At 37.0% G+C, this 11749-nt stretch overlaps 1 protein-coding gene across 1 annotated transcript; it reads left to right on the forward strand.

Annotated features, from left to right (window-relative positions):
• Positions 1 to 1476: 1476 nt before the first annotated feature.
• ABHD13 (abhydrolase domain containing 13) lies at positions 1477 to 7029 on the forward strand. The gene is made up of 2 exons (XM_005422678.3): positions 1477 to 1509; positions 5686 to 7029. Exon 2 carries the CDS (start codon positions 5721 to 5723, stop codon positions 6732 to 6734), a length of 1014 nt encoding a protein of 337 aa, XP_005422735.1. The 5' UTR covers positions 1477 to 1509; positions 5686 to 5720; the 3' UTR covers positions 6735 to 7029.
• Positions 7030 to 11749: the final 4720 nt, after the last annotated feature.

Here is an 11749-nt window from a genome sequence, read left to right on the forward strand (position 1 = left end):
CTCCCGTGACGGCGCCGATAAAAGTTCCAGCAGGTACCTCCCTACGAAGCCCCGCAGACCTTAAGCTTCTTGGCAGCAAGGTCTCGCTCCAGTGTTTGGTTTGTTTCCACTGCCGGATGGAACAATTCCTGCAAATGGGTGCTTGTCGAAGGTGGGGCTGATGGTGACAGTAGTGTTCTGAATGGGCCAAGTGATTGTTTGGAGAAGGCTGAACTGAGTGTTTCTCGTCAGTCAAAAAGGTAGCAATTTAACAATCTTCGAAATTGCTATGTTTTAGCAGCCTAAGTCCCTAGAAAGTTAAAGTTCCAAGTTAAGGTATAGCTAATCTTGGTTTGTTGTTGTTAGGGTTTGTTTTTGGTTTGTTTGGTTTTTTTTTTTTTTACACAGTATCATCGAAATTCGAGACATTGAACCACGATGATAGTTTGTACTGTTTGTCAGTTGGGAGGAGAAGTATCACGAGAGTTACGGGGAAAACGTTATCAATTATCAATATTTGCAACTTGACGTAGAGCTGTGGATGTTTGCTGTTTGAAATAAGCAGGACAAGTGACTCGTTGATTTTAAAACCAGAGCCATGAAATGTGTGACGCTTAAGTTATTCTTACTGTTCTTTTTCCTTTGTTAGGAGTCGCTACTTTGCTGTTGTTTTCCTCTTTTTTTTTTCTTTCTTTTTTAATGAGTGTTTCTGTTGGATTTTAGTACTAAGAAATTGTATTTTTCTGGTCCTTACTAAGCTTGTAGGTTTTCTTCCAGATCAGTTCCCCCTCTGAAACTAAGTTCTTATAGTTGAGGACGTAATATTTCTACTTCCAGAGGTCTTCTGAATAAATATGAGTAAATGTAATGCCTGTGCAAGTCTTGTCTGTATCTGGAGCAGGTAGAGTCTAGGAAAAGGAAGTGGAGACAAACAGATGTCGTTAACTATTTCTTAGGAAATATATTTGATTTTGTTTGTTTGTGTTGAAATCCAAAGGATTGCAGTGAGTGTTAAGACTTAACTTTTTTTTTAAAGCTCTTTAATGAGGAAGCAGCCATTCAGCACCTGATTGTGCTTCTTAGCACTAAGTTTAAAGCTACTTATTCACTAAAAGTTAGTTTTAAGGAGAGAATGTAATGTTTGCTTTTAAGCACTCATCAAGTATAGATGTTATGTTATTGTTATATATGTATATTATTATAATATTACAGTATTATCATATACTGTGTTGTGTATATAGTCCAGGACATTTCATTGTGATTCTTGAACTTCATTTTAAGATGTTTTCAAGTTCATCAAATGTTTCAAACAAGCATTCAGCTTGATAGGAGGAGCTTGAGAGGCACAGTTTCATTAGTGAAGCAGTTGTAATTTTTAGGGGGTTTGGCTCTTACCACTTCTTAATCTTCCTTTAAGTAACAAGATAAACAGTAAATTACATGTGTAACGCAAAACAATTTTACTCAAAATTCATAAATGGAATTGTCTTTCAGGCAGAGATGAAGCCTGGGAAATCATCACATCTAAAGGTAAATGTTTTATGATATGATTAGTGTATGAAAATAATACTGTTTAATATTAAAAATACAGACAAAGGCAAAACAACAGAACCTGTGGCAGATACAAGAGTAATTTCAGCTGCCTTTCAAAATGAATGAAAAATTGTTCCCTTTAAATATATTTAAAGTATTATCCCTTTAAGTATTTTAAATATACTCTTGAATTTTTGTGATTTTTTGCAGTTGATAATGGTGTTAACCATTTAAAAGTAGCATTAGGGCAAAATAGAATATTGTTAAAATGCCTTGATCATAAAGAGGTTTTTTTTCTCTAAACTTTTTAGTTTGAGTGATTTGTATTTTCAGTAGCTACCTAATTTTGGGACTTGTAGCTCATCTGATAGAACACAGAGGTCTGCAGTAGTTCCTAGGCTGTGGATTCAACTGTGGAGATGTACAGATACAGGGGAGTGTGTGTATATTAACATGTGTGTTTATCCCAACTCAAAGCTGAAGCTCACCAATTCCAAATTTCCTTTCTGTTTTGAGAGACAATGCAGTTCCATGGCAGTTTAAGCTGAAGGTACAGCAGCAGTCTGGCCAAGTCTTACTTGCATTAGGTCCTAACCTTGAGTTAGGCTGCATTGCTGTTCCTATGTGGCCATGGTTTCCCCAGTAAAGCTTTGTATTTCAGTACTGTCTTCTGCTTGTCTTTTAAGCTTACAAGCATCACCAAATAAATAGCTGTAGGAATTATCAGGATTCCCAAAGGCTTGCCTTTCTAATGCACCTTATCAGAGGGACAAGAGGAAAAATTTATTTTGAATGACCTTATGCTTATTTACCTAGCCTTTTACTTAGTTTAAATAACCTATGATTATGAAATACTGTGAATGCCGTAAAATGGGATGTGACTCCTTGTTATAGGAAAATCTTATTTTCAAAGTTACAACAATTATGTGAAATGCAATGCTGTAATACAATATTTCTTCCCCAAAAAAATATTTTTTTAGTGAAGCAAGAGTGCCCTCCAAGAACTTAAAAGGGTGAATGCTTCTTGATATAACTGGGACATCAGACAGTTATGGGGCAAGTCCATGACTTGTTGCTGTAGTCCAAGAACAGAAGCAGTCTTGTCTAGAGAGAGGATCAGATTTGTCCGGGTTGGGTGGGTTGGTGGATCTGCTCTGTTTCTCAAATTGACCACATCAGACATCAATACACTCTGACATCAGTCTAATGCACTGTTCTCCCACCCTCATGCCTTTTTCAGATTATTCTGGCTCCCTATTAGTCGTAAAATTAGAGATGCAAGAGAAATGCAACGCATGCTCTTTGTAATTCATGTGGTAGTATATAAGATGTTACAATGTAAACTGCTTGGAAGGTTTATAACAGCACATCCAGTGCACCAGGAGTGGGAAATAAAGACCAAGGAGAGAATTTTGTGTGTGTTGTCTTGCGGTATGTTGAACAGTCTCAAATCTCAGCACTTCAAAAAGTGCTGACCTTACTGATCAGTGAATATTACTATATTAGCTTGCCCATTTTATTTCTATTCTTGAAGTGGAAATTTCGTTCTATTTGTTTCATCTTCTGCTTTCTAAGATAGTGTTTGGAAGGTCTGTTCTTTGAGCTCTGTAGAAAGTGTGGGTTGTAGCTTTATTGAAAATGAGATTATATTGATTTGGCTTAGAGTCTCTTCTAGGCTTGTTTGAGAAACCATCCCTCTGCTCTAATGATCTTTTAATTGGTATTGAAAGGTGAGGAGGAACCTAGGAAAGATTTTTATCTTAGTTTCCTAACTAACAAATCTTGCAACAAAATGTGAAGGCCTGGAAATGAATAGAACTAGTGAAGTTTCACACAGCTGGGAAAAAAACTTTAGTAGTAATGTCAATTGTTCAATAAGGCAGAGTAATCAGCTTTATTTAAATATGTAGTGACCATGAAACATTTGTGGCTGTGTAGTTTGCTCTTCCTCTTAACTACTTAGTGCATGTTAAGCTATAGTTGTAGTATGTACTAGCTTTGCAATTCCAGTAGCTAAATATTTGTGTATACTTATATATATATACATATATATACAACTATACCTATATATATATATCAGAAGTAATCACACAGTAGCACTATCTCAGTAGTATCATATTTTGATAATATTATCCTGCTAAAATAGAAGTGATGCCCTTCTCATGAAACTAACATAGCTTATGAAATCAGCTGTGAGTATCCATCTCCAAATAATAATCCTTAGTGTATGTGGGATAGCCATTGCAAAACTTCATCACTTGAAGTGAGATTTTTATTAATTCTTTGTCTCTTAGTAGTTTTGTTTAACAGTGGGTCTCTTACTCTTGTGACTGTCTTGTTGAGAAAACATTTTTGGAGTTTCTTTCATTTTGTAAGAAAGTCAGCAAAATGTTGAATAGTGTAGGTAAGAAGAATGGTTTTACTGTCTCATTATCAATGTTCTTATAGTCCTGAAGTGTAATGCAGGAAATATTTGTTAACTTCTTTAGGAAATTACCTTAGAACTTGAAGTAGCTACTTCATATGTCTTCTAATAATAGCAAGTTTTTTTCAAGGAAAATGGATCACAATAATTAAATTTTCCTATAGACAGTATTTGTGCATACTTGGATATGGATAATAAACATGAATTTATAAATAAGAGAACAAAGTTGAGATAACTGCTCTTTTAGACTACTTTATATTTCACCAGTTTTATGTGTTTGGAGTAGATACACTATATAAAAGCTTAATATCACACTGGGTTTGGTTAATATGTGAATTTTAAGATGTGACATATTTATTTTTATTTCTGATTTATTTCTAATTTTTGCATAAAATAGAGATGGCAGGTTTTCCTGGTCAGATTGGGTGCTTATATCTGTGAAATGCAAAGGCTGAAGCTGCAGAGGTCACCTTTTACCAGTCAAGCCTAACAAGATGGCTGGTGTAAAATGTTTGGATGCATCTCTGCATGTCAAACTCCTTTGGAGTTTGAATTCAGATTATTGCTGTGCTATATAATTTTAAGACATTATAACTTTGTGTCAAAAGTGTACCTATTACATGTTCTATAGCTTAGAGCATGTAATGCTCTTAGTGTTCACACTAAGAGCACTAATCTTAGCGTCCTCAAACAGGTGAGTTTGTGTTGTCCCTTCCAGGTAGTATGATTATTCAGTTCAGTGGTGACTAAATGATCACTGTAGTTTTTGTGTAGGTTTGGCATATGTTTCCATATGAACCAGGAGTGAATACTGCGAGATCGTGTATGGATGACGGGAGACATAACTTTTGCTTGGAAAGAAGGTTTAATCCATTGTTGTTAACATAACTCTCTTTATTTTATGCTCTGTGTGTGTTTTTGTCATGAGTCTGTTTTCATGTTTGGTATTTTCAGCAGCGTTTTTCATTGACCAGAGAGTAATGTAGTTAATGGACTGTTTTCAGTAGTCTTGCATGATGATTTAGTTTTCCATTCAGCTAAAGACTTAATCCAGATTACTGATCTGAGAGTGGAAAATTATTGTTAAAAATCAGAAGCAATCAAAATATAGCAAAAAAAAAAAAAACCTGTCATAAATGTAACTACAATGTGGTATCTTAGGATAGAGGAGTCTCTCTCTTCTGAGCATTTCAGGTGTTGCTCTGTAGCCAGAGTTGATTGAGATGCTGAAAGACAGCCACTAACCCACAGCAGTGCTGGGATGTGTGGTGAGCCTCCACTGGCTGCAGAGTGACGTGCACAGGCTTACTGCATGCTACTTAGCAACTTAGAAATAAAAGCTATTTTCGTTTGTGTTCTCTGAGTTCTAGAGTTACTTACATGAGCAGCTTTGACAAACTGGTGATACAGTCTGTATGGTTGTTCTCTTGCTTAGTAGGAAAGTCTGAGGGAAAGCAGAAGTTACTGTGGTCTCACTCAACCAGTCTTGTAGTGCTGTTAATGGACTGCCTGCAGAAATACTGTAAATGGGATTTTGAAGAGTTCTAAAGCCTTTCCTTATGATTGCATTTCTGCTTGTTTTAGAGAGTCAGATGGTTTCCAAAAGTTCTAAGGGAGTTTGCCACCAAATTTTCTGTTAATGCTCCAATACATTGACTTGCCATTAATCTTCTGCAAGTACAAATGCTTAAATTATTACTTTTTTATTTTTCCTATATTTATATGTATACATTTGGGTTCTTTTTCAGGATTTACTTGGAGTAAAAGATCACTGACTTCTACAATGGAAAAATCATGGATGCTTTGGACCTTTGTTAAAAGATGGCTACTAGCTTTGGCTTCCTGGTCTTGGAGTCTCTGCCGTATTTGTCTTTTGCCCTTGATAGTGACTTTTCACTTGTACGGAGGCATTATACTCCTTATATTAATATTTGTATCAATAGCAGGTATATTATATAAATTCCAGGATGTTCTGCTTTACTTTCCTGAACAGCCCTCTTCATCACGCCTTTATGTTCCTATGCCTACTGGTATACCACACGAAAACATCTTCATCAAAACCAAAGATGGAGTTCTTCTCAATCTTATTCTGCTGAGATACACAGGGGACAATGCAGCGTATTCTCCAACCATCATTTACTTTCATGGGAACGCAGGCAACATTGGCCACAGGTTGCCAAATGCTTTGTTGATGCTGGTAAACCTGAAAGTGAACTTAATTCTGGTCGATTATAGAGGGTATGGCAAAAGCGAAGGAGAAGCAAGCGAAGAAGGCTTGTACTTAGATTCTGAGGCTGTCTTAGACTATGTGATGACTCGGTCTGATCTTGATAAAACAAAAATTTTTCTTTTTGGCCGTTCCTTGGGAGGAGCAGTAGCTATTCACTTAGCTTCTGAAAATTCCCATAGGATTTCTGCCATCGTGGTGGAGAACACCTTTCTTAGCATCCCATACATGGCCAGCACTTTGTTCTCTTTCTTTCCGATGAGGTATCTTCCGCTGTGGTGCTACAAAAATAAATTTCTATCCTACAGAAAAATCTCTCAGTGCAGAATGCCTTCTCTCTTCATCTCTGGGTTGTCTGACCAGTTAATTCCACCAGTTATGATGAAGCAACTTTACGAACTATCCCCAGCTCGGACTAAGAGATTGGCGATATTTCCTGATGGAACTCACAATGACACTTGGCAGTGCCAGGGTTATTTCACTGCACTTGAACAGTTCATCAAAGAAGTAATAAAGAGTCACTCCCCTGAAGAAATGGCGAAAACATCATCTAACGTAACAATAATATAATTGATATTCTTCTTTGGGGTGGAGTGGGGCAAGTACCTGCACTGTACCTTGATTTGTGATAATTGGTAAAAGAATGTCTGTTTTTAAATGTATGTCATGTCTGTACTTGCCTAAAGAGTGAAATTAAACTTGGAAAGGTCTGACATTTTATTAAGGTGTTCCAGATAACTTTTACATTTGCAGCATTGTAAATGAACCATTTTATGTCTTTCTCATACTTTTTTGGTATCTCTGTCCATATATTCCACTTGTTTGATATGTACAACAGATGCTATTAAAGAAAATTGCTACAAAAGTAGTACAGAATGTATTTAGAACAACGGGAGGCTCTTCGGTATTCACTGCTGTATGTGTGAGCTTTTTGGACAGCCATGGTTAGCACAATGATTACTTACTTCTCTTAAAAGTTTATTTAAAGTGTGCCATGCATGAGATTAGTGTTTTAGTTCTTGAAATTTTATATTATGCAAAGTGGGAAGACTTTCATGCGCTAAATAATATAAAATAACATAAATGGTAGAGTATACTTGCAGGTATACTATCCTGGGTTATTACTGGTTTCTATGGTTATGCAAACTTATATATGTCAAACTGCAGTTGAAGATGAAAAGATACTTTCCTTATTTTCATTTGCTGTTTGTATTATAATAGTGCACAGAAGGTTGTATGTGCCTGACATTGTGACTTCAGGATTTTACCCAGGCAATTTCTGTATAGGAAATAGAACTATTTCTGAAAGAGATCAGTGCAATCTAAGCTCCTTTCTGCCTCGAGCTCTCCTCACTAATGCACAGGCAAACTATTTGGTAGTACTAGTCTGCTTGTCCATTTGAGGTGATAATTCTTAAGGCAAAATGGGTGGTTATACAAGATAAAAGTAGGTTTATCAGTTCATACTTTTACACTGGTGTAGTTAAATGTTTGTGCCCTTTACTTATACCTCATAAAGAAACAAATTCAAATAATTACCAGTGATCACATGATTAGAGATACATGTGTACTGTTGCTACAGTAAGGATAATGAAAACGAGCAGATAGTCCTAGATGGTCCTGTCATTGAGGGTAGGGAGGCTCTGCAGACACTGATTGACTGGAGCAACAAGCCCAGGCCCACGGCATGAGGCTCAGCAAGATGAAAGGCTGGGTCCTGCACTTGAATCACAACCCCAGGCAGCACTACAGGCTGGGGGCAGAAAGAGTGGCTTGAGAGCTGCTCAGCAGAAAAGAGACTTGGAGATGCTGGTCAACAGCTGCCTGGATGTGAGCCTGCAGTGTGTCCAGGTGGGAAAGAAGGCCAATGGCATCTTGGCCTGTATCAAAAATAGTGTGGCCAGAAGGATCAGGGCAGTGATCCCTGTACTTGGCACTGGTGAGGCCGCACCTCAAGTCCTGTGCTCACTTCTGGGCCCTTCACTACAAGAAAGACATGGAGGGGCTGGAGCCCAGAGATGGGTTACAGAGCTGGGAAGGGTCTGGAGCACAAGTTCTGTGAGGAGCAGCTGAGGGATATGGTGGTGTGTGATTGAAAGAAAACGTGGCTCAGGGGAGACCTCATTGCTCTACAACCACTTGAAAGGAGGCTGTAGGAAAGTGAGGGTCAGCCTCTTCTGCCATGTTTCAAGACAAGGATGAGAGGAAATGGCCTTGCATCAAAGAAGGTTCAAATAAGATATTATAAAACAAATTTCACTGAAAGAGTGGTTAGCCATTGGACTAAGTTGCCTAGGCAGGTAGTGGAATGATCCAGCAGCTCTGGAATCATTCAAGCCATCTGGATGTGGCACTCGGGGAAATGGTTTAGGGGTGATTATGGTTGTGTTAGGTTGATGATTGTACTAGATGACCTTGAAGGTTTCTTCCAACCTTGATGATTCTGTGATCAAAGACATGCTGTTAGCTTAGTTTCTAATGGAATGTGGGAACTGTTTAGATCTCTTCTGCAGGTTTCATTACTCATCTGCTGCAGCTGAGTTTGCCTCTTCAAAATATTTTTTTTAATAGAAAGAACAAATTGGAAAATCTTCCACACAATCTTTAAAGTTGCCCTTTGGATTCAAATTTTTAAGTAAACTTTTCTGCCATGTTGTCCTGATTCAGAAAAGCATCACAGCACACACTTAAAATCTGTTTCCTGAGGGACAGTCACATTTTAAGCTTGTGCTTAAGTTCTTTGGTTGAATAAAACTGCTTTCCTGAACTGGTGCCTTAATGGTTATGCCTCCTAATGGAATTATAGTTCTTACCTACATATGGGTAATGGTTGTCAGCAGTTTGTAGACAGGATGATACATCTTTTCATAAACATGATTTAAAAAAAAAATAAACATTCACATACCAGAAGTTGCTGCTTTCTCTGGTAAGTATCTTTTGTGATAATACTATTAAGGTTTTCGTAGAGTTGGTAAAAAAATACTATACATCTTTGTGGATCTATAGACATAAAAACATAGAGCATACTTTTCAGTCTGAGTGAAACCAAAACTATCTTTTCAGCCTTACAGTGGTGATGTTTTTTTTTTCCTTTTGGGGAGAGGGGTACTTGGGCACGGTATATTGGTGTAGTTTGACTGGGGGCTGGGAGATGAGGCTGTGTTTGTATTGCAGAAAGGAGTTGAGAGATGTCACATTGCCTTTCCCTGATGTATTCCCAGTGAGATGGAAGCTGCTTGCATAGATTGTTTCACCTACTTCACAGTGCTTTAGAATAGAGGTGGAGGGAGAGAAGGAAAATCAGCAGTGAAATAGTGCTTTTCTAAAATTCAGTTGCTGAAGCCTAAAGAGTAGATTAATTGTTGGAGACAGAATGAAGAGAAATTAATTGTTTCAGAAGTTGTCATATCTTGACATTAAATACCATTGGGCACTGGGAGGGGAGGTATTCACAAAGCATCAGTTTCTAAAGTAACATGACATTTAACCCCACTTGCCACCAATCAAAACAAAACTCTCAACCCCAGAATACCCCTAGTATTATGTGGTACTTGCATGGTAATGAAGTATTCCTGTTTGAGCACGCAGTTGCTAAGACAAAGTCAAATGCGTAGTGTTAGATTATGGCAATCTGAGACTCTTCAAAGTGGGCTGTATTTAAACATTACTTTTTATTATCAAGCCATATATGTTTTCTCTATATTGTCTGCAGGACATAAGTATGAAACTTTAATTTTGCGGGTATTGTGTGTGAGTTGACACAATTGTCATATATGCATCCTTTAAACTTGTGTGGTTTCTTCCACCTTCCACATATGCACAGTTTTGTTTCTCACTTAATGGGTTGGCCCCATATACTTGTGAATGAATGTTGTGCTATTTTTCGTTGCATTGGTTATGAAGGAAAATAGGAGGGAAGTGATGTTTTTATGCAAGTATTCCACTGCTCTGCATACAATTCCTTAAGGGAGGGAGGGAGAAAGAAGGGGGAGGAAACTTGTTCTGACAAGTGAAGACTTGTTTTTGTTTCATGGACTGTGTGATGGATACCACAGTTATCTGCTGCTAAAAACTGAACTGCAAGCAACATAGTAATAATAACTTTAAATTGCCAAATGGTGTGTTATGATTCTGTTACATTTATTTTATTTAATACCATTATATGTTTTCCCGTAACAGTTATCCATTTGTGTATAGATGTTTCCCAAATATTTGTCCTGTAGATATAATTTTCTAGTTTGGGAAGAAGTTGAGTTCTTTTCACAGGTTTGTAAGAAAGCCTTAGTTTAAATATGTTTATTAAAGGAATTTTCTGTTTTATAGGAAGAAATTTAAGTTAAAAAAAAAAACTAATGTGAAAACAAAGTTCCCAGGGAGGGGTCAGGAGTTCAACAGCTGTAGCAGTAGAATATGTAAGAAAACAAAACCTTGTGGGTGCACACATTGTGGTTTTAATTCGTGGAAATACTTGAGGCTTCCTACTAACCCAAGTTTACATTCCCAGAATTTGTTTCTGAACTGTGAAATGCTGAGAGATAAGCTGTGCTTTCTTCTGGAGAAACATTAACTGGTTTAGCTGCCCTCATGTCCATTTCTCAGGTAAAATTAGAAATAGAGCACAAATGCATTTGGTAGGCTATGGACAATCTGTCAGCTGAAGGGCAGAAGGATTAACTATTTATACAAAATATGCATATCAGCATCTCTAAGCTAATAATTGGGTCACGTTGGATGTTCACAGTGAAGAATGCGAGGCAGAATTGAGAGTCCAAGGTATGGTCTTTTCTGTTAGCAAAAAGATGCAGATGTACCTCCATTTGTATTTCATCAATTCTTGAAAAATACATTTTTATTTTTGTTAATGACAGGCAATTTTGCTAGGGGCACTTCTGCCAAATATAAAACCAGTGCCTCTTGCATGTAGTGGGATCAGCCTAATGTATCCCATTAGGTATAATTTGCAATGCCATCCTGCTTGTATAATTTAGAGTAGAACCCCACAGAAGTGTAAATAGAGATAGCGTATTGAAGTTCTAAATAACACTTATGTTTTGAATTCAGAAATAGTCACTGATTATGAGATGCAAGCTTTTTATTTGATTTTTCTTTAATATATAGTTAAGCCAAAACTGTCTTATGAAATATTCTTAAGTTTTGTAGACAAAGCATAAATGTTATTGTATATGTGCTAATTGTGGCAAAGTTTTACATTATCATTCTAGTTGGTTTTTACAATAAAGTTAATTTTACAAAAAACACTTTTCTATTTTTATGTACTGACATATGCAATAAATTGATACATTAAAAGTGCTGGTAATGTCTTATTCTAGTTTGTGGCCTGTCTTCAGTGTGTTTTCATGGTAACAGATCAACCCCAGATCATTTTCAGTCACTAACTAAAGCCAGAGCACATGGACTAGGCATCTGCATTGTTAGATGTGGCCTTTGTGGAAAGCTATTACATCAGGGGAAAAAGCATATTAACAAATACGTTTCTAAGCTTTGTCATGTATCCTCACTTTCAGCAAGTGTTAGTAAGTAAAACTGGTACGTGATGGCTCTCCATCGCTTTCTAACACGTTTTG

This window comes from Geospiza fortis, unplaced genomic scaffold, assembly GCF_000277835.1.
Source record: "Geospiza fortis unplaced genomic scaffold, GeoFor_1.0 scaffold366, whole genome shotgun sequence".
In the NCBI taxonomy this organism is placed as follows: domain Eukaryota; kingdom Metazoa; phylum Chordata; class Aves; order Passeriformes; family Thraupidae; genus Geospiza; species Geospiza fortis.